General features: G+C 37.5%; 3 protein-coding genes across 5 annotated transcripts; 1 reads left to right on the top strand and 2 right to left on the bottom strand.

The window, feature by feature from the left end:
- Nucleotides 1–857, bottom strand: LOC129725454 (small integral membrane protein 12-A). The gene is made up of 2 exons (XM_055681323.1): nucleotides 625–857; nucleotides 1–242 (listed from the first exon to the last, which is right to left on the bottom strand). The coding sequence occupies exons 1-2, from the start codon at nucleotides 752–754 to the stop codon at nucleotides 109–111; spliced, it is 264 nt and encodes an 87-aa protein (XP_055537298.1). The 5' UTR covers nucleotides 755–857; the 3' UTR covers nucleotides 1–108.
- A 4,040-nt stretch (nucleotides 858–4,897) lies between these two features.
- Nucleotides 4,898–10,832, bottom strand: LOC129725455 (uncharacterized). 3 transcript variants are annotated; one of them, XM_055681325.1, is made up of 6 exons: nucleotides 10,721–10,832; nucleotides 10,393–10,662; nucleotides 10,078–10,311; nucleotides 8,936–10,029; nucleotides 6,598–6,911; nucleotides 4,898–6,537 (listed from the first exon to the last, which is right to left on the bottom strand). In XM_055681325.1, exons 5-6 carry the CDS (start codon nucleotides 6,712–6,714, stop codon nucleotides 5,329–5,331), a joined length of 1,326 nt encoding a protein of 441 aa, XP_055537300.1. In that variant the 5' UTR covers nucleotides 6,715–6,911; nucleotides 8,936–10,029; nucleotides 10,078–10,311; nucleotides 10,393–10,662; nucleotides 10,721–10,832; the 3' UTR covers nucleotides 4,898–5,328. The 3 variants fall into 3 exon arrangements, with proteins under 3 accessions (XP_055537300.1, XP_055537301.1, XP_055537302.1); XM_055681326.1 differs by having other exon boundaries at nucleotides 8,936–10,311; XM_055681327.1 differs by lacking the exon at nucleotides 4,898–6,537 and having other exon boundaries at nucleotides 6,719–6,911.
- Nucleotides 10,833–12,207: 1,375 nt separating this feature from the next.
- On the top strand, nucleotides 12,208–16,530 carry LOC129725456 (transcription initiation factor TFIID subunit 2). Its single transcript, XM_055681328.1, has 7 exons — nucleotides 12,208–12,354; nucleotides 12,422–13,373; nucleotides 13,439–14,307; nucleotides 14,372–14,995; nucleotides 15,054–15,446; nucleotides 15,509–16,172; nucleotides 16,230–16,530. The coding sequence occupies exons 1-7, from the start codon at nucleotides 12,311–12,313 to the stop codon at nucleotides 16,464–16,466; spliced, it is 3,783 nt and encodes a 1,260-aa protein (XP_055537303.1). The 5' UTR covers nucleotides 12,208–12,310; the 3' UTR covers nucleotides 16,467–16,530.
- The last annotated feature ends 7,280 nt before the right edge of the window (nucleotides 16,531–23,810 follow it).

Here is a 23,810-nt window from a genome sequence, read left to right on the forward strand (position 1 = left end):
TTCATCAGCAAACTAGTGCACTTTTATTTAAAAATTAAAACTTCATATTCAAACAATTCTACATATTAAATCATACACATAGAAAGGGATGCAACAGGTATAGTGCGGTTATTTCTTTTCCAGTGATGGTGAAAGGTTTCGCCCGAGAACGTTTTCTTTGTAGACCAATTTTTCCACGTTTGCAGCATCCTTAAGATGAAGATCGTCTGTTATCCGTTCTGCACGCTTGTCTTCGATTGATGCTGAAAAAATAGTCATGTAAGAATAGATCTAATAGAGATTTTAGTGTTCACTACAAAATAACTTTACAATTTGTGTTAATAGTCTGTGTCCATCTTACTTTATAAGTTGCAGTCGTTGAAAAAAAAATTTGTCTTTCCGGCCTAAAATACCTAGAATACCAATTGGAATGAAAGTTGGATTTCAAATTCGTACTTAGATTTTTCCGAATACATAGTTGACGATAAGAAATAAAATCTGTACATCGTTTAACTAGAGATTTGATACAAATTGAATAGGTAAGAACTTCATTTTCAGTCGATGAGAAAAAATAGTTTAACCATGGGTCATTAAGGTCAAACAAAATTTTTGGTGTTATAGCGAAAAAAAACTTAAAATACTCACCACTGTAGGGTGTGTACTTATCGGAGAGTATGCTTTCAATGTTATAACCGATAATTCCAATTACTCCAGCAACTGGTAATGTTATATATGCCGCATTTGATCGTAAAAACTGCAATAATATTGGCCACATTCTACTATGGGAGATAAGTTATAAACAAGCTTTTCTTCTACGCTTCCACAAACCGGCCGCGTGACGCAACGTTTGCTGATGTTTTGTGCTTATTGTGTATATTTTGTATGTACTTCATATAGCAGAAACAGCAACCAGGGTTGCCAATTTAAATTTATATAGGGTAAGGAACAGGGGGAATCTATCTGTCAAATATCGTGTAACCGTGACCAGCATAATTGGCAACAAGGCGTCCGGTTGTTTTGGTTTTTGTCGTTTTGATTGGAGTAAAATTCAGTAGATTTGTAACGTTCTTTTTTACCAAAACTCTAGAAATCGCGGAAAACTTTTATTCATACTGCGTTGCGTAGTGAAATTTGGTGGCAGCAGCCTGCAGTTAGCTGAAAATCATGAACTTTCCTCGCCACACAGGAAATCTTTTAAACGTCATGGACCAACAAACTTCATGGACCAGAGTTGATCTGCGATAACGCACACATATATGAATTTTGACAGCAGTAAATCCTTAAGACAAGACGTGACAGCTGGCTTCTTATTTTTCTTTTCGTAACGGCCGTCATCCCCGTCGAAGTTTTTTTGAACGTTCCATACCGTTGATGCCAGAATGATTATTTTTAACAACTTCTGCAGGTCAATGAAAATAAAACAAATTAAAATTGCAATATATAGGCGAATAATACTCAATTCTTATTTATTATTTTATGTTCAATAAAGCATACTTCTATTATCAAATTTTTTCTTCCTAAGTTTCTTGGTACCCAAATTTTTTCTTTCTAAGTTTCTTGGACTTCAACCGAAATAGTAATAAACGATTAATCAATGCATTTTTAAAGTTATAACAGTGAAAAACATTACTCGGTAATATCATGTACCTTGCATATTTTTGCATCATTATTTATGAACAATTATAATAGCTAAATTATGAATCTCCAGCATCACTGCTTTAGAGTGAAAATTAACCTCGTTGTATTTTCTACGTGACGATTGCGTTATCGAATTCAGCCAATCAGCAGCCGGTTCAAATTGGTTGAATGTAACGGTGACCAGCTGTCACGTCTTGTCTTAGGTAAATCCCCTCTGGTAAGGAACGGCTCAAGCAGTAGCGCTTATTATAATCAGTTGCAGAAAACAGGCTTCAAACTCCTGCTTTTTGATCAATATCGACAATAGGGTGTTTTAGGGGTATGTATATTATTTTTGTATTAATTTAAACAGCAGAACTATTGAAAAAAATCGATTTCAAATTTTAACAACTGTAAGTGATTTCCGTCAAGAAAACATGTCACAGGGAAGCCAGGTCATATTTCAAATGTCTTCACACTCCATAAAAAATATCTCCACACATAAGAAATCTGTAAACACATTGAATGTTAACAAAAATCCCATGGGAGCAGTGAACACATTCAATCGGGTGCGGTTAACAAACTGACTATTAGGCTTCCACTTATTTACACGAGCTCTAATGTCTTCGAAATTAAGACAAGTCTTCGCATTTGGCATCCCTGTCATTTGCGTTGACGGTGTTGCTGATATTTGTTTGGTTTTTGCATGCGAAAAAGAAGGAAGGAAATATTTTTGCTTTTGTCATCACGCACATTTTGACAATTACATATGAGTGTTCACGTAGGTGCGAACAGCCTTTAAATTCGCTTTCAAAATGGAGGTACCCTGATTTGAGTACTTTTACGGTTACTCACTTCTGAGTAAGGGCGTCATACGTCAAAAACTGATTAGAATCTACTCTGTTTATACAAACCAGGAATTAACGAAAATGAGTACAAGTTACCCAGTTTGCCTAAATTTGGAAATTTGATGATTTCTGGTTTTTGTAGATCTGACTCAATAAATAAAATAAATTCAGAACAATCAAAATCATAGATTTATTTTTCATCGAAACATTATAAAAGTTTTAAATCATTCACGTGTCTTTATATAATGAGGCAACCAACCGGTTCACAGTTGCCCGTGAACTGTGGCTCATGTTTTTGTACAGTACGCACACCAGAAAATCCGTCATCATCCGTGCGAAGGATTTAAATTGTATCGATTGCATGTATTGGGCACTGTACATCGATACAAATGTTTCCGTTCATTATCACGAATAAAAGCCCGACTTAAAACGGCATCGCAGGACACACAACATGCGGTTGTTCATTTTTTTTTTATGATTTCAGTACAAGGTGTATTTATCCCCAACATTCTGACACGCAGTGTCGATTTTCTTAATCTAAGGCCCTACTAGTTCTACTATTTAACATTTAGTTAACATTAACGCCATACAATATGGAACGTGCTCACCGCCGTAAGATGCTCTTCCGTGCTGAACTGGATCTTTGTTAACGAGACGAAAGTGACGACATAGCTTTTCCGTCGACCGTGTTCTGATCTAAACGACTTGAAACCGACTGGCACCGACCGTTGACGTTCTCTGCCTTTTCTACTCGTGTTCGATGCCGTCTCTTCCCACTCGCGCCGGATCTGCGGTCCTACCAAAAGGGAGGGCAATCTTGAAGTTCGCGAGGGAACTACGATGACACCCAAATGATATCTGCGACAAGGCCCTGTGAAATCACGAGGTTTAGTGTTCCATCGGCTTCACTCCCCACGGTTAGTGACTTACCCTTGACGGGGCCTTTTGGCAATCACTCTGATCGTCCGGATGGAAAGCGTGACCGTTGGACGGAGGAGCCGATGATCAAGATGACGGATGGACCACGAGGACTGTGTTCGGGATCTTTATAATCTCCAACGCGATTTTCTAGCGAACGCCAACGTGCGGTGAATCGGTGTTTCTCGGGTCTGGACGTGACTGATTTGTTCTCTGATCTTATTATTGAGAGCGGTCTCTTTTGTGCTGTCCCACTTGGCCTCCTCTCATAAATTTTGACACGTGTGGGACCTCACTACTAATCACTAATCATTTTCCGATGTTGCCGTGACTATTACGATTTTACAATGCGTCCTTTGTCAGACTGCTGCCACGGAAGGCTTACTTCAAAATTTATTGTCACCAGATCGCTATTATTTCACTTAGACTGTCCGATAGACTGCCGCACTTTTTGGTGAAGTACTGATTCGTCTGGCGTACAAGGACCGAATGGGAGTCACCTCTCTACTCGACACGATGAATTCCTTTTTTCTCTCTTCGACACGAGCGGAAGCTGTTTTGAAGAGATGTTTTTTTATGTTTTCAAATCCTCTGCAATGATTATGTTGGGCTGAAATTGTTATGGAATATTGTTACATGTTGTTTGTAATGTAATTCCGGACTACTTCGTGATTAGGGCGAAACTAGCAATGGCAACAAAACTCACAAAAGGCGAACAAAGTTTTCACTTACAAATTTAAATCCTAATTCACGGTTTAACAATATATTTGTCATCCAAATATGCTATTGAAAGCTTAATTGCTGTAGTTTGATGTATGTTACGTCTCAGATTTGAATTTCTTTTGTCTTACATGTATTTTCCGCGAATTTGTTTTACTCGCCCACAATTGCGATACTTTGTAAATAAGCCCTTTTGAAATATGCCCATATTATGAGATAGCAACAATATCGCCCAATACTATTCGCCCTGTTTTGCTTTTTTGCGAAATGTCGCCTTTTACTGTACGCCCAAATTTCCTTTGCTTGACAGTATCGCCCTTCACTTCACGCCTTGTTTACGTTACAGCTCCGAATACGCCTTTTGCTTTTCATTGGTTTAAATAAAATTTAATATTTCAAATGAGTAATATTTTAAGCAGTTTGTTCAATATAAACACTTCCCATTAACAGCTCAAACAGCATATGGTAAATAATGTATGTTGATTTATATTACCGAATAATATATAATTTTTTCCCCTTTACAGATTTTACTCGCAAATAGATTATTATTTCGGCATAAACGCATCCAAAAGATTTAGATGAACCAAATTTAAGTGAAACTGAGGCTAGAATGTGTCAGGAGACTGTGACGAAATTAAGCCAAAGCCAAAAAAGCCAATAGAATACTATTTTGGCATAAACACATATGAAAGATTCAGATGAACCAAATCTAAGCGGAATTAAGGCTAGAATGTTTCAAAAGATTGGCGCAACTAAGCCAACTTATTTCTCGCAACCATGAAGCATAAAACATGCTTACATGCTTACTATGCATGCATCAATAGTCATATTAGACACAGGAGGCCTAGATAGGGCTCCAATGAGATAAAGTGACGTATATTGAGTCAAATGGACAAACCCGGAGGCAGATCAAAACACGTATAATAAAGATAATTCCTTTTTGCAGCAGAAAAGATACATTCCGTATACATATACTACATGTACCAAAGTACAGTGGGTTAGTTTTTAAATGTATTTCATTTTATTAAGGAATGATTATAAAAGTCAATCTTATGAGTCTTCCCAATCATAATTTTCTTCCTCATCCAAATCGGCATCATAATTATCCTCTTTTTTATTCTGTGCTCGTCTTCCTCTTTTCCTGGGAACGAGATTTTTCAAAAATGTTTCATAATATTGCTTATTTGTTACAAAATCCATTAGCTTTTTCAAATCTTGCGGAATTTAATTTTTTGACCGATGGTGTTCATAGTTGGAATTTAATTTTTTGACCGATGGTATTCATAGTTGGACGTTTGAAATGCTGTTCGAGTTTTTTCAATGCCTTGAAGTTTTGTTGGTTCAATTCGTGAACTTTAAATGGAACCTTCCTCTCTATGGATCCTATGAAGACTGGCCAGTCTCTTGGGGTTTCAATATTGATTGTACATCGCTTTCTCGCTTTTTCTATCGAGGCATGTACTGAGTCGACCTCCATATGGCTGTGTCCAGACACCATAAATTTATGTTGAATTGTTATTTCTCGATCGATCAAGTGACACTCATAAATAAACTTTAGAAATGTCATGCATATCACAAAATTTAGATTTTGACCGAAGCAACGATCTGAATAAAAATGTACTAGTTTAACGGTAGAAGCTATGTTGTTCAAATCATATAGCAGGCAAGATCCAATTTCCTGGGAGCCACGCTTAGCTTTTGTTTCATCCCACAGGTAGCAATCAGCTTTGTTTTGGTTACCTTCAGTGCTAAAAATAGTAAAGTTGAATGTATAAAGCTGCCGACTATAATACGCCGTCCCGCACTGTAAATGTGGCGTTGGCAGACACTTTTGCAGGTCGAAGGATACGGTCCTAACCCCTTCAACATTCTTGGCCTCACATACAACTTTCTTTTTTTCACCGTACATGCGCTTCGCGTAATGCTGATGTACATCACGAAGTTTAGATAAATTCGACTTTTCTTCGCCTGAAGAAGCTTTCAATTTTATTGCAAATTTGTCACACTCGGGGCATGTGTCTTTACTGGGTCTGCGAAATGCCAATTTAAATGTTCCAAACACAATTCTATACGAGTTGTAATTTACTGGTTCGAGCCCTTCTTCGAAGCATTTCTTCTTGTACAACCGAAACATCTTTGCAATGGATAGATCGCTACTCAAGTACATCTTTGAAGATTTTTCGCGGCCGTAATGTGATGCATAAGCTGGAAACGAATTAATGTGGTTTTCTATATACTTGATGTGCTCCATCGGTACGCGACGCTGACCGCCATTTTTAACTCGTTGGTCGTCGTAGGGCATCCCATTGTTGAAAATCATCTTTTTCGAAAGGCAACGGGTTTTTTTATCTTTAATATTGAGCGTTGATTCAAACATTTTTTTACACACTCGAATTTTCCCTTTAATAGCTGGTAAAAAATATTTACGTGTGTATAATCTCCGTGAGTTGAGAACCTATAAAAATAATGTATGTATTATTTAAATAGTTTTTAAAATTAATGTTATTTAACTAACCGTTTGTCGACTTGTTTCACTAATCACTATATGATTACTAATAAATTGATTTTGGCCTGAAGATGAAAGTTTCAACAGATTTGATAATAACCGCTCACGTAAAGCATTACTGTACATTTTTTAATAGCATTTCAAGAAAAAACAGTGGCATGGATCCTGTATTTTCCTAGTTGGAACAACTGTACCGTCCATTCTTAGGTATTTTTCACCACGTTCCTTAGCAGTTTTGTTTATTTGCCACAGTGACATTTTCTTTATCTTCTCACGACAATCATCTTTCCCCAGTTCTTCAAATCCAGGATCCTCGTTTTCATCTGTTGATAAATAAATTAATAGATAGTTAGACATTCTCACGTTGAACAATACTGATTTTCAGTTGGTTTAGTAAATTTTCTAATTTTTAAGCTATTAAGCGTCGCTTAAATTTTGGCTTTTAAAACGCTAATCGCTAATCCGTGGGTTTAGTGTTCAGCAATTATCGAGCTAAATTTTATAGCTAGCGAATCAACGATTAGCGTCGCTAAATACATTTTCCACTCTAATTTTTTTTTAAACTTTCACAATGATCTGTCTTTGAGCGACTTTTAGGGCTTTTAAGGATAAAAAATTTGCAATGCTAACATTCTGAATAACTCAACTCTACTTTTTTTGCATGTAAAAGCACAGGTTTATTTTTTTTTGTATTTTTCCTAGGGACTAGATATGAATGCTTTTAATTTGATCCTTAAAGATCGAAAATTGATAAACTGGTTCAATAACAATACAATTTTTTGGGAAGTGAAATACATCGAATAAAGTCGTGTTTTATAGTCACCCTATGCTTGCCCTAACTACCCAACAAAAATATGGGTTTGATTTTTTACGACGAAGATTCCCTACAGTTCCGAAATAGGGTTACGGTCGAGGGAATGCCTTTTCCTATCCCTCGCTGTACATTTGACAGAGTATAACATCGAAGATACGAAAACGTCAAACCTGATACGAAAACGTCAAACCTGATACAAAAACGTCAAACCGGATACAAAAACGTCAATTTCGGTCGGATTATTTTCATTATTTGGCTGTTTCGGTTGGGGCTTAGCCCTTGCGCTTCTTAAGTAGACACAGTGGATCTGGTTATTCTCCGAAACAGTGATGTAATCTAAGTAAAAACACATACATAAGACATACGTAACACTCAGGAAGAAATCTTCCAAAAAAGTTGGTACAAAATGAACTACTCGAAAGTACCAAGCTCTGTAAAAAAACCTCTGTTTGAGTAGTTTATGGAGGTTGTGTACCTGCGCAGCCCTACATTTGTCTCGTTCCCACTCGAAAAATGCAGCATTGATTTTGTAAACAACTTTTTGACAGTTTCTTAAGGGATTTTGTTATGGGCTCGAGTAGAGCCGCGATGAAGAAAATTCATTCCATTCATTTTCGTCGAGCAGTTCAAACTGGTGTTGGTACCGGGTGATGTGGGGCAAAGAGTACCAAAAAAAAAAATCGCCAGTGTTACGTATGTCTAAGTATGTGGTAAAAAACTCTTGCAAATACAAGCAAGAAAACAGAAAAGAGCAAAAACATCAGATTTGACGTTTCTATGTTGTACTCGATGTTATAACTCATAGCACATTCCCTCGGTTACGGTAGTTTTTTCTAGTTTTAGGAGAAAATATCAAAAAATTAAATCTATATTCTTTCACATGTTACATCTATAAAAATATTACAATTTTGTCATGTTTTCAAAATAAATTCACTCAAATATAAAATATAACACATTTTCAAAAAAATTCTCCATGTATAAAGTCAAATGTGCCCTTAAAAATGAGGCCTACAGGTATTTTTCATGTTTATCCCAAAAAGAACGACTAACAAATGAAAAAAGGTGTATTAGTTTGATGAAAAACATTAATAACTTAGGTAGAGTTGAAATACTCATGATGTCAGTATTGTAAATTGTTTTCCTTGAAAACCCCTAAAAGTTGTTCAGAGACAGTTTTAATGTGAGAATTGAAAAAAAAATTAAATCGGTTATTTGCAAAGATAGAGAAAAACTTTTTTCTACACTTGCTTAAAATTAACGAAGATTTAACATTGTAGAACAACTTTTTGTTCTATTTACAAACATAAAAAAATAAATAAATGATTTCATCGAAAATTTGGGTCACCCCAATTTTTGATAATTTTCGAATAAGCGCTCTAACATATGTAACAACTTTGTAGAAGAAAGTTTTACTTTAAAATATTGCTGTCGAGCTCAAGATCTAAATTTCCCCCTAACTTCGGTTTCTGCACCATTGTGCAATGGCCTAAGGTCAAGTAACTCCCAAAATGTTGAAAGTCCAAAATATTTTACCTGCTTCCTTTCTGTTATTGTTCGCATCATCTTCTAACTCATTATCGCTGATAATGGTTCTGTTACGATATTTTTCAAAATACTCATCCATCGAAAAATTTGTCATTGGTTCAACATCTCCTATTATATTATACAATCCTTCATCGTCTATGCCACCATCCTCAAATTCATCATATGCTGAGTTCAGATCACCTGGCTCGTATTCTGAGTCGAGAAAATCAATTTGGAGGTGATGATATGGTGTTTCTTCGGTATTCACTCGATTCATACCATTCGCGAACTCGCAAACTTTCAAATGTTTCGGTGTACTACAGTAAACGTTACGAAATGGCAAATCATTATGAATCGAATCCAATGTTAAATAAATTGGGTTCAAGTCTCGTTTCTACTGAATTTAGTTGAAGCAATGATCGACTGTGCGGATAACCAGAACGCCCCGTGGGCCTTGTTGTTGACCAATCTTCATCAGTGTTTGATTTATTCTGCCATATTCCATAACTTTTTTCACATTCATCGTTTGAATAGTTATTCTGATAGTCCTTCTTTCGCATGCTATAGTGTTTAGTAGGAAGTCTGGTTAATAGTATATTGCCACCCGAATAATGTGCGAGACTTGTATCATTCGTCGTACTTAGCTTGCTACTGCGGTTTGTGCTACTATCATTTTGCTTTGCATATCGCAATGAGCTAGAATTTTCTCGATTAGAGTTACTTTTGAACAGTATGTTACCTCTAGAGTAGTTAGTAATATTTAATAATGGGAGTGTGTGGACGAGTCTATCACTAGTCCGACTGCTGCTGACATTCGGTCTTTTGCGTGATCTTGTCTGTGAGCGAAAAATTTCATCAGCAGGGTTTCTTCTCGAAAGCAGATTTTCACCCGGAAGGTTAGAAATTCTGCGAGCAGTAAGTGAGTTACTAAATCTATCGGTGACCAGATCGTTTTTTCCATGTTCAATTGAGGTTTTCATGTGTTGATTATTCGAAAGCCATTGTGGCTCTAAATTGAATCCAGAAAGCTTTGACAAATTGTGAACATGAGGCTTGAAATCATTATTTAAAATCTTTGGTGCATTCGCCAGTTGACATTTCAGCTGAAAATAAAATGAAAATATTTTTTTTAAATAAATGTGATTGATTACCATTAGATAGACTGTTCCACGAATGATCCAACTTCTTCGACAGTGACTCGTTGTTGAGTATTCCCGTGCAGTTATCCACTGGGATACTTTCGAATGTTTGATTTTGGAATTCGCTATATTTTTCATGTGACGGCTGGTAAGCAGTTAACGTAGTCTGTGTACATTCTTGGTATGATTCCAGCCGTTTCCAATCAAGTGAAATTCTTAGGTTTACGGTTTGCGATTCCTTGTGCGCTGCAGTGCGTAGTAAAATTTTCGAATGTGAATAACATACTTTTAACCTATAAAAATAATGAATATACAATCATTCGTTACCTGTATAATCAATTCCGTGATTCTCCGGAAATGCAGCAGAAAAAGATTTTTCTGTGTCGTTCATCGCATTTAAAACTTTACACTCACAGGCCGATAGGCTTGTTCTCGTTTTGTCATTCCCGTTCACGATTGTTTCATTGTGAACCTCTGAAATGTTGCTGGGTTGAAGAGAAGAGTACTCAGCAGCAAGAGTGGTTAGTGTTGGTTCACATTCCGAAAACGAGCTATCTATGAACGAACCAGGCGACTTGTCCAACAAAGCAGCTGCATCTGAAATTATTTAAATGTTGCTTATGGCCTCTATTAGATTGTAAAAATGTTATCTTACCAACTAGCATTCGAAAATTCGAAAAGTTCATGATTGAATTATTTACTTCCACGTTTGTTCTGTTGACAACTCTGATTTCGCCTACTCATCAACATGGAGTTCAAGCTTCGCCCTTCACTAACGTAAACAACAAAAAGGGCGTATCTCTATTTCTATGTTCGTTTCGAAATAAAGCAAATTTCGCCTTTAACAAATATCAAATTTTTCAATAGTTAGAAAAGAGATACAATATTATCTCGAAGTTTAAAGGTAGATAATGATTCGTTTTATATGTTTTCGGTAAAATCTCTATTTGTTTACAATTTGTTAGATTCGCCCTTATCACGAAGTATTCCGGAATTGATTAGGAAATTATTGATTTAATGAAAGATCAAATACTTACTGCTAGCAAACGAATAAAAAGCGACACCAATTGTTCTTCGGAAACAGATAATATCGCTGTTGAAAACTTTTGACATATACATATACTCAGGGGTGAGTAAACATCATGGATAATAACTCAAAACTGAGTAAACATGGTAATTATGAAAATTTGGGTAAATGTTACTCAATTATCCAGTACCCGATAGCTCACTTGTTGACATTTTGCATAAGAATACCAAACTGAGTAGATCCAAATCAAATTAGAGTTAAAATAAAGCAGCGTGAGGGTTATATTTCCACAGAAATGTCATTTTGTGCTCTACCAGGGTTATATTTTCTTGCAGCAGAAGTGTCACTTTGTTCATTACACGCTCGTAAATAATAACTCTAAAATGAGTTACATTAGACGCATTTTCGTAAAAAGTGGAACAACTCAAATTGAGTAACTCCACAAATACTCAAAACTGAGTAACACTAGGCGTCTTTAAAATGAGTCATTATTACTCAAAATTTAAGTACGACATTACTCATTTTTTGGGTACAGTTCAGTTTCATTACTGGCTAGAAATCCGCCACGGCCAATAAACGACACCACATGTTCATCAATAATTACCTTGTAATAAAAGTAAACAGTTATAATGCCTTCTGAGGCGCACACAATTAATAAACATATGTCACAAACTGAAGCACATCGTAATCATCTTTCAAAATGGACGTCGTTATATGCGACGTTACTCAGAAAAAAGTTATATGAAGGGAACCCAAAAAGTGAGTCAAAGTTACTCAAAATCAAAAAGGACTTCCACTCATTTTTTGACGTCCACAAACATCGTTCTAAACTGAGTCAGAGTTGCTCAGTTCATGAGTTATTATTTACGAGCGTGTACTTGCCAGTGAGTGGAAGTTTGAAAAAAATATTATTTTTCAATTTAAAAATCAAAGAAAAATCGTAGAGATTTGAGAAAAAATACGTAGTGCCTACTGAAAGGTCGGTCATCGATTAGTATATGAAAAAACAAGTATTTTTTCGAAATAAAACTCCCCATTTTTGAAAAACTATACAATGTGTTTCAAATTCGCCTGGCATCGCTGCTTGATTTTCTTACTCATGAATATATGTATATCAGCGTCTGAATCGTAAACAAAACAGCTAGTGAATTTTTTTTTTTCGATTTATCGTAATTTTATCAATGAAATATCCTCCGAAGATCCTGCCGTATAGTAAAAATGCGTCGGGAAAAGACAGCGGACAACGTTAGACCGTTCAAATTATAAGTATCAGGTGATTTGCACGCAATAGTGTATGTTTTAATTTTGTTGTTTTTTTTTCTTCTGCACAGCTCATCAGATATTGAGCTTGACCGGCATCAGTTTCGAGCGCAAAAGTATTATCGGATTCGTAGAATTAACGATTGTTCCGGTCAAAGAAGTGTTGAAGATAATTCGTCTCAATTGTCGCCAATGTCGTATATATCGGGTTATTTTAAACGACAGTTACGAAGCAACTTTCCACTATTTCGATCCTTTCCTTGATATATGTCAGGGTGAAACAAAATCAAAATCGCTAGATATATTCTCTAAATGCCATTTGGAGGCCGCAAAAAAGACGGATCCGGACTGTAGTACCGGAGAGTTGGTCATTGTAATTCCTGAGCAAGCGACTCATTTGATTGGAGAAGGTAGAGGACTTCGAGTCGGAATTGAATTTTCTTTGGAAGATCCTTCCGGTGGGGTGCATTTTGTAATTCCTGAAGGAGAAGGAACACTGGAAGAGCGAGCTGCTCATATGTTTACTTATGGTCATGAAAACTCCTCTAGACTTTGGTTTCCGTGCGTAGATAGTTACGCAGAACCATGCACTTGGAAGTTGGAATTCACGGTGGATAAAAATATGACCGCAGTATCGTGTGGAGAATTGGTAGAGGTTGTTATGACACCTGATCTTCGAAGGAAAACCTACCACTACACGGTTTCGGTACCAGTTTCAGCCCCTAACATAGCATTGGCTGTGGGACCATTTGAAATCTATGTGGATCCCCACATGCACGAAGTGACGCACTTCTGCCTGCCACAGTTAATGCCGCTTCTGAAGAACACAGTACGCTACATGCACGAAGCGTTCGAGTTCTACGAGGAAGCGTTGACTCAACGGTACCCATTCAGTTGTTACAAACAGGTTTTCGTAGATGAAATCGATAACGATGGTAATGCCTACGCTACAATGACTATTCTTTCGACACATTTACTACATTCGATTGCTATTATCGATCAGACATTTGTTTCGCGAAAGGTAAGTAATTTTCCCTTAAATAATTCTATCGTTAGTGTATATCATCATTATTTTTAAAATTACAGGTAATGTCGAAAGCCATTGCCGAGCAGTTTTTTGGTTGTTTCATAACCATGCAAAACTGGTCCGATGCATGGCTTGCACGAGGTATTGCGGAGTACATGTGCGGTTTGTATTCAAAAAAGTGCTTTGGAAATAATGCTTATCGAAGCTGGATCCGCGATGAACTGGCAGAGGTTGTAAAATATGAAGAAAAGTTTGGGGGAATCATACTGGATTGCAGTCAACCCCCGGCGCCACCGGCTGTCTCCAGTATTAATCAATCTCCGGCTGCCCCTGCGAAAGCTTACAATGATAATCCGTTTTACTTTCCAATTAAAAATTTACACACTATATCGCCGAAATATGTCGAAATAATGAGGAAAAAAGCCCACTTAGTGATTAGAATGTTGGAACATCGAATCGGGCAGGAATTATTGTTGCAAGTTTTTAATAAGCAGCTGGCCCTGGCTTCAAATGCTGCGTCGACAAAAATAAGCAGCGGTCTTTGGCATCACCTACATATTTCAACAAACATTTTCACTAAAGCTATTTTCACAGTAACTGGAAAAGATATGGCTGTCTTTATCGATCAATGGGTGAGAACTGGAGGTCATGCTAAGTTCACCATGACATCGGTGTTCAACAGAAAGCGTAATACAATTGAGTTGGAAATCAGACAAGATGCGGTTAACCAGAAAGGCGTTCGAAAGTACGTCGGTCCACTGTTGATCCAGCTGCAGGAATTGGATGGAACGTTTAAGCATACGCTGCAAATCGAAAACATTGTTGTAAAAGCGGATATCACGTGTCATTCAAAAAGTAGGAGAAACAAAAAGAAGAAAATTCCTCTTTGTACTGGTGAAGAAGTCGATATGGATCTTTCTCCTATGGAGTAGGTTTTTTACTTACAAACTTTTCGTCTCGCTTCTCGCATACTCATTCATTTTGATTTCTAGTGAATCTCCTGTTTTGTGGATAAGATTGGACCCAGAGATGACCCTGCTTCGTTCGGTGCACATAGAACAACCGGATTTCCAGTGGCAGTTTCAGCTGCGCCATGAACGTGATGTTACTGCTCAGTTAGAAGCAATCGATGCGTTAGAAAAATATGCTTCGCCTGCCACCCGATTGGCTCTTACTGATACCATCGAAAATGAGCAAGTTTTCTTTGAAGTGCGCTGCAAAGCAGCTCTTTGTCTCACAAAAGTAGCGAACGCTATGGTCACTTCCTGGCAGGGTCCACCAGCTATGTTAACCATATTCAAAAAGTTTTTTGGTTCGTTCAGTGCACCGCATATTATACGACAAAACAACTTTACGAATTTCCAGCACTATTTCCTCCAGAAAACTATTCCGGTTGCGATGGCCGGCTTACGGACAGCACACGGTATCGTCCCACCGGAGGTGATTCGTTTCTTACTGGATCTATTCAAGTACAATGATAATACAAAAAATCATTACTCTGATAACTACTATCGAGCGGCGTTGGTGGAAGCGTTGGGGAACTCGATCACACCAGTCATATCAGTGGTTCACCAAGGAATGGCACTAACATCGGAAAACCTTTCGGCTGATGCCAAGTGAGTCAATTTTTTTCCGAAATATAAAACAAATAGCTTTTTAATGGATTCTTTTTAGATTGGTCTTAGAAGAAGTTACTCGCATTTTGAATTTAGAAAAGCATCTACCATCCTACAAGTACACCGTTTCGATTGCCTGCCTGAAAGTAATCCGTAAATTGCAGAAATGCGGACATTTGCCAACGAATCCAAAAATTTACCGCAGCTATGCAGCCTATGGCCAGTACATAGACGTGCGCGTAGCCGCTATGGAATGTCTGGTTGATTTTGTAAAAATAGACGGCAAATGGGAGGATTTAGAACATTTGATTGACCTCCTGGAAACAGATCCGGATCCGATGGCCAGGCATAGACTTGGTCGACTGATGATCGAAAATTTCCCTTTCGACAAAAGCAACAGACATCGATTAGATCGGGAAGAGTTAGCACTTAGAATTTGGAACAACATGAAGTAAGTTTATTGTTGAAGCATTCTTAATAATAAGTAGTAACATTGAGGATTTTTTTTTTCAGCGGTCTTCTTTCGCATGACACGCGTCTCCGCTGTGACATGGTAGATTTATACTACACTCTGTACAACGTGCGTGTTCCAAACTGCTTACCCAATCCAGAACTTGCTTCTATTTTGAAGCCTCAGAAACTGGCATCTTCGTTTGCTGCTGTAGCTGACCGTGATCGTGACCGTGAGCCGGAACGAGTCCCATCACCAGACATCGAATTAGAAACATTCCCCCAGAAACGCCCACGTTCTGCCAGCCCGTTAGATATCAAGCCTCTCGATCTTGTGGATATTGGTCAAACAGAGTTGATCATACCGAAGAGCCGGGGAGGATCACCGATAATTGAAGAGGTTCGCGAAGACATCATCCTGGAGACAGTGGAAACTAGCATCAAGACCGAAATTGTTGAAACGGAGAAGCCAGAACTCAAAGAAGAGGTTATTGACTTGGAGGATAATAATTCGGTACCACATGTCACCGACGAACAGCCACTTTTGAAGAAATCTAAAACTGAATTTTACTCTGATAATTCAATTTCTTTGCCCGGTATTCCGTCCAGCAACACTACGGCAACTGGACCAACAGGCTTTGAACCTGGCATGTTTGGTAAAACTGCGGAAACACTGCCTGTGGTACCGTTGGAACCGAGTGTTGGCAGTAAGTCCGACGGAAGTAAAGTAAGATCCATAGATGTTATAAATTAGAGAAACATATTTCAATGCATATTTTTACAGAAAAAGAAAAAGAAGGAGAAGAAAAAACATAAGCATAAACACAAGCATAAGCACAACAAGGACAAAGATAAGGAACGAGATAAAGATAAGGATCGCGACAGGGAACGGGAAAAAAGCAAAGAGAAAAAAGATCCCAGCGTCGTACGAGCGAATAAAGAGGACACCCAGGAAACACTAAGCTCAGCAGATAGCTCGAGTAGAGATAGTAATCCTACCACGTTGGATTTAACGTTGTAAGATTTTACAGATAAGTTTTACCATATTGGACAGATTAAAATACATTATATTCCGAGAGATGAAATGTCCGCTTTTTTACTCTGCCAAATGTTCCAACTACACTGGGGTCGCTTTTTACGCGGGTGTTTTTTATGCGTTTTTTTGAACGGGATATTTCTACAATAACGCGGATTATTTTTACTCGATTCGGAAGATGGTTTATACGCGGTATCAAATAAGTTTAGTATGAATATATCTAATCTAATCTTTTAAATGCGGTATAACCAACCGCGTAAAAAGCGACCCCAGTGTATTCAGACGACGTTCATAAATTACCGTCAAACGGGGCGATTTGCAACTCTTTATTTTTCATTCATCATAACTTTTTAATGAATGATAATTTTTTTTCTTGTGCTCTAGGGAAGTTTTAATGAATGCATTACATGCAAATAAAAATGCAAAAAAAAAAATATTTTAAATACCTACTAATCTTCCTGAACAAATCAAAATGATGGGTGTTGCAAGTAACCCCACATGCGGGGTGACTTGCAACACTTGGAGAATTCAATGAAATAATAAATAGCTTAAAACCAACTTTATCATGGTAATTTGGGGTACCGAGTTATTCTACAATGTAGGAGAAACCAGAAAAGATGATCGTGGCTCTGACGGATCGGTTTCCTTATACCAAAGTTTTCTTTGTGATATTTTTGTAAGCGCGACTTTCGGCACGCATTTTGCGGGTTCTGACCACGATTTCCGATGCAAAAGAGGTCTTTTGAGCAAAAAACATCAAAAAACACCACCAGTCCACATAAGCACTGAGTAAGACTGTATGTCACAGTCGAAATATATATTTGCGCGGACTGAATTTCAATAATTATTTCCAAAAAATTTTCTCGTAGAGTATAACGGAAACCGATAACTATTTCTTTGATTTATCAAAAAAAATAGATACCAGAACTTAAGATTTGCGATGTTACAAAATAGGCTAAAAAATTAGATTGAGTATTTATTTCGGTTGAAGTCAGGGAGTACCAAGATTTGCTAGTAGAAGTATGCTTTATTGAACATAAAATAATAAATAAAAATTGAGCATTATTCGCCTATATATGTATTACATTTTGAATTTTTATTTTCATTGACCTGCAAAAGTTGTTAAAAATAATCCTTCTGGCATCAACGGTGTGGAACGATTTATTAACTTCTGAACGAGTGTCTTGATAGAATATTTACACTACACATTACACTTTCACTATTTAATTCTATCACTTTTTCACATTTTCAATTCATTGTTTAGCAATAAAACATTAAAAACGTGTGGAAATAAATATATCCTTTATTGTACCTGATTGTAATACCTTTCAATGTGTACCTTCCTTGTTCGTTTGGCTCGAAAATGCCATGTTCGTTTGGCTCACAACATTCTCTTCGCATATCTCTCCCTCTGAGTATTGCTAATAACGCATTTCTTAATTCCACCTAAGGGGCGACATCTGGCTTCTTACTCTTCTTCCTCATCCACCTCGATGATCCCTGTTGTATTTTTCGTAAGTGATGCCATTCACTCGGAAAATACTTGAATGTTTTTAATGCTTTTCTTTCATTGACCCAACTGCATTGTACTCTCCGCACAAGCAATATGCCTCAACATGTATGCTACAAACTTAATCCAGAACGGATTCAAAAGTAGAAATAAGCTTACACTACACTATTTACTTCCGACATTAAGCAGCGGTATGCTGTTCTTATGCTTTACGCAAAACCGTTTAACTCCTTGCGCACTTTTAGATCTTTTGGTAATTGATATAAGTGATGATCCAAGTCGGATCTCTTACTACACCCGTATTTGTACGCTTTGTACTTTATTTTGGATATTCACTTGAAAATATTTTATATTATAACAGGTGACATCATAAAAAACATAAATCAAAACAACGAAACATGTTGTTCAGCAACACTGCCAGCAAGCCTGATGATAAATTTTAACGCACTCGAGGTTTTCAATTGCAACCAATCAGCGAGTGGTTCCCAAAGTGGATGCAAATCTATACCCAGTTGTCTCCCCTTAGAATTCCACCAGCTCACCTCGTTTTGACCTTGACTAAAGGCCTAGAATTAAAGTTTAGCCGACTGTCACTAAAAGCTCCAAACGAACTATCAAAACACGTTCCAATCGACCATCAGCAATGTTAAAACTATGATGAAAAAACTGTTGACTGTTCGTCTGGAACTTTTCAGTGACAGTCGGCCAAACTTTAACTCTAGGGCTTTAGGTGATTCTGGAAACAAAAGAAAAATGTGATTCGTCGCTCTGTGCAGTGAAATCATGAAACGCGAACGAGAAATAATTGCTGCAGCAAATGTGTTTGTTATGGATTTAATGGAATCGGATTAGATTTGGATTCCGATTCCGAGTTCGAAAGTGCTTTAATCACAATTTTCAGTAAACCATCAGGAACCAGCAGGAGTCGGGTGGCGAATTGGGTTGGCTAGCTATATCGGGTTTTTGTATCATTTGAAAGAGCTGCATTTTCTAAGCAAAACGTGATTTTCAAAAATTTTCTATCAGGCGGGGGCCTAGTGCGGTTGGTAAGGTCTCTGCCAACCACGCTCGACGCCTGGGTTCGAATCGCAACGCCGACATAGGTGTCGATGGTTGTGGGGTGGCGTGATCCACTCACAACCAACCCAACTGGTCTAGATTCAATCCTAGCCGACACCGGGAGATTTTCTGAGGCGAAAAATCTTTGGGATCACGCCTTCCATCGCATGAGGAAGTAAAGCCGTTGGCGCTGGTCCGTTGATCAACGAGTCGTTAGTTAGGGTCCTGGGTGGAGTCGCCTCCCGGGCGTCAGTGATTGGCATAACAACAGTGGTGGAACTAGACAGACGAAAAATAAGCGAGAATAAAAAAAAATCTTTCGTTGGCCTTCAATTTTTAAATCACGAATTAAAACCAATGATGGCATGAACTCGTGCAAAGTTGAACTGAGTAACACTTTTCCAGATTTGAATCCAACTTGAATCTGCTTCCTCTCGATAGTTTGAGTTTTTTTGCACCGCACACTCTGATCGATTGAGTTTAAATGCGTGCAATGCACGATGTATCCAACGATGCAGGCGTTAATGTGACGCGACGAGTTTTCTTTTTAGATCGAATTTATGCTCTCAAAGGCGCGAATTTCATCTTAATTCGATTTTTATGCAATTGATGTTATGCAGGAGTCAAACTCAAATCTAACTCAAGTGTAATGCACTGTTAGTAGGGTTTACGTGCAAACCGAAAATAAATGTGCAAGCAAGTTTTAAAACTCACTTGGATACGAGTGCAAAGTCACACTGCCTACTCTGATTAAAACTGCTCGAAATCGCTACAATGACAGTTCGCCCATATACCAACTGTCATTGTAGCGATTTTGGAGCGATTTTTATTCTTCATTTAAAATCGAAGAACAATCATATGAAATTTCTAAAAATCACGTTTTGCTCAGAAAATTACACTCTTTAAGCTGATATATAAAAATCCGAAATCCGTGAATAGCTAAACAACCCATTTTAGTCATCGACGTAGTTGAAAAATATACGGAAAAAGTATTTTGACAGCATTATGTTTACATCGCACATCGTCTCACGCACACCAACGCAAGGCTTTAGATCGTAGGTCAAAATCGTTTTCTATTCCACCCGAAAGGTGGCACTAACCCCGTGGAATAGACCATCGCACGGTGACGTCACGCACCTGAGTTTGACAGCTACTGGTAACTTTGTTTACCCTTGGGTGATGCAGTTTTGTTCTCAATTATAGCAGATCATTTCAATTGTGACCAAAATTCCCTTTAACTGTTGTGCGTGAAGTGCCAGTACACTAAGAACAATTATAAATTGAGCAGCATTTCCACTACGCACACGATTGCTCCATCAGAAAAATGCACAAAATCCAAAATGTAATGTCGAATTCGTTTTCACGGCAGGACTATACCGTCCCGGACTACACTTTGCATCTGAAAAAAAACACTTTCCGAGCAGTTGCAATGGTGTGCGTAATACCAGAGGTAGCTGTCACTTTTGTTTTGGTCATTATCGCCCATTGTCTTTTTATCGCGTTTATGCTACTGAACGACAAATTTGCCAATTGGGTTGTTTAGCTATATCAGTTTTTTATATCATCTGAAAGATCTGCATTTTCTGAGTAAAACGTGATTTAAAAATTTTTTCTTTCGCTGTCCTTCGCTTTTGAATCAAGATTTAAAACTGCTCGAAATCTGCTCGAAATCGCTACAATGACAGTTCGCCCATATACTAACTGTCATTGTAGCGATTTGGAGCGAATTTCAATTCTTCATTTGAAAAACGAAGGATAATGATATAAAGTTTTTAAAAATCACGTTTTGCTCAGAAAATTACACTCTTTCAGATGATATATAAAAATCGGAAATCCGTGAATAGCTAAACAACCCAATCTACTGAAAAATGACAAAATAAAATAAATAAAATCCAACCTGATGTTAGACACGCGAAGAACGATAATCAAAGCAAGCGGATTTTTTTTTATTTTGACACATACGTGTGAATGTGTTGGTGTCATGGAAACTGCACTCAGTTTCTTTCGCGGACTGTCCGGGACAGAAAAAGGGTAGTCCGGGATAGTCCGGAAAATGAAAAAGAAAAATAGCTCTAGGACAAAGTGTAGTCCGCGGAGTAGCTACACCGCAAAAACGAAAACGACATAAATAAAGTTACCACTAGCTGTCAGAAAAGTGAGGTTATAGAAATTCGGTGAGATAGTCTATAGGGATGGGCGATACTGACGAAAGTATCGATACTTCGGCATCGCGATACTTCAATGAACTTCGATACCAGGTATCGAAGTATCGACTGAAGGAGTATCGATTATTGATGTTCCGACAGTATCGGTATCAGACCTGCATTTTTTTCAAAAATCATCATTTAGAAAGTAACGATACCGGTACTCATATCTCGCGGGGAGTATCGATGCCAAAATGCTCGATACCGCGATCCTTAGTATCGATACCGTTGGTATCGATGCTAGTATCGCCCATCCCTAGTCTATCCAGCTTTTTACGCGCCATAATGGCGAACGCTACACGCTCATTATTTGTTACTCTAAAGTGAGTTAGATATAACCCATTTTTGAAAAAAGTGGAGGTACCCTAATTTGAGTACTTTTACGGTTACTCACTTCTGAGTAAGGGCGTCATACGTCAAAAACTGATTAGAATCTACTCTGTTTATGCAAACCAGGAATTAACGAAAATGAGTACAAGTTACCCAGTTTGCCTAAATTTGGAAATTTGATGATTTCTGGTTTTTGTAAATCTGACTCAATAAATAAAATAAATTCAAAACAATCAAAATCATAGATTTATTTTTCATCGAAACATTATAAAAGTTTTAAATCATTCACGTGTCTTTATATAATGCGGCAACCAACCGGTTCACAGTTGCCCGTGAACTGTGGCTCATGTTTTTGTACAGTATCATCATCCGCCACCAAACACTGCGAAGGATTAAAATTGTATCGATTGCATGTATTGGGCACTGTACATCGATACAAATGTTTCCGTTCATTATCACGAATAAAAGCCCGACTTAAAACGGCATCGCAGGACACACAACATGTTGTTGTTCATTTTGAAGAGATGTTTTTTATGTTTTCAAATCCTCTGCAATAATGATGTTGGGCTGAAATTGCTATGGAATATTGTTGCATGTTGTTTGTAATGTGATTGATTAGGAAATTATTGATTTGATGAAAGATCAAATACTTACTGCTAACAAACGAATAAAAAGCGACACCAATTGTTCTTCGGAAACAGATGATATCGCTGTTGAAAACTTTTGACATATACATATACTCAGGGGTGAGTAAACATCAGGGATAATAACTCAAAATTGAGTAAACATGGTAATTATGAAAATTTGGGTAAATGTTACTCAATTATCCAGTACCCGATAACTCACTTTTTGACATTTTGCATAAGAATACCAAACTGAGTGGATCCTAATCAAATTAGAGTTAAAATAAGGCAGCATGTATAATGCAAAGTTCGTAATAAATTATCCACCCTTTTGACAACTCTGCTTACGTCAGTTTGAAGTCTTCATATATTTTATCAAAAGAAAAATATATCTGGCAACATTTGTGTTGCCAATTTATCAGAAATCGCATATCTGACGTAAGCAGAGAGGTTCGCATATTACAAACACGCATTAGGGGCCGTTCCTAAACCACGTGGTCATATTTTGATCCCTTTTTATACCCCCCCTACCCCCCCGTGTCTTTCGTGGTCTTTTGGCCAACCCCCCTCCCCCCTTGCGACTTTAACCACGTGGTCTTTTCATTTGTCTAGAAAAATTCGCTTGAATTTTTTAAATTTTTATTTTTAAACATTCGGTACATTCTATATTTCTAAAATGCAAAAGCTTTTGCTCTTGACTTGGTGGCAACAATAAATTATAAGTCAGAAAAAAGACCACGTGGTCATTTCGTTAACCCCCCCACCCCCATGCGTGGTCTTTCGTGGTCTTTTGACAAACCCCCCCGTCCCCCTCTTTATGACCACGTGGTTTAGGAACGGTCCCTTATAGCGACCGACATTATGGTGCGTAAAAAGCTGGATAAAGAAATTCGCTATAGATCATTGCACGATGACGTCACAAAACGAGAAGAAGAAAGAGATTTGACAGCTATCGCGGGTTTGTTTACATAGAAAAATTTTCGGCTCGAATAGAAAAGCGGAAGTTTCTTGTTAAAATTGCGTTTCCAAGAACAAACCAAAAGATTACAGTAGCGAATTCGCATAGGCGGAGAGTTTTCCCATCTTTATTACTCGTATCATTCATTTTTACTCCGATCACATAAAAAGTGAATAGAACACCTTGTAAACAAACCCGTGGGAAGTGTCAGAAAGTGAGGTTATTTTTCGTGTGCAATGATCTATAAAACAGCAGATAAGGTGTTATGGTTGCTAGAAATGTTTAAAGTTTTTATTTTGCGGAATGTGTCCAGTGGGTGTCGCACAAGTTAATCGGATCACTTTTTTTTTAGAATTTTGTATGAAGTGGTATGTCTGTGATATAAGTAATAATCAAGCAAAATTTTATCAGTTTAAAAAGTGGGAAACTTTTGTAGCGTTATCTGTCTGCACAAATGTCAGAAAACTCTGCTAAAAATCTTCAGAAACTATTCAAAAACTGCAAATTTCTACGCATCAATCAATATCTGGGGTGATATTGCGCATTTCGTTTCGAGTAACTCGAATAAAACTAAATGATCGCTGGTGGGCGTTATGTTTCGTTTTGCGTATACTTTGCGGATTAGATGAGCCGAAGGACAAATGA

This window comes from Wyeomyia smithii, chromosome 2 (assembly GCF_029784165.1).
Source record: "Wyeomyia smithii strain HCP4-BCI-WySm-NY-G18 chromosome 2, ASM2978416v1, whole genome shotgun sequence".
Lineage (NCBI taxonomy): Eukaryota > Metazoa > Arthropoda > Insecta > Diptera > Culicidae > Wyeomyia > Wyeomyia smithii.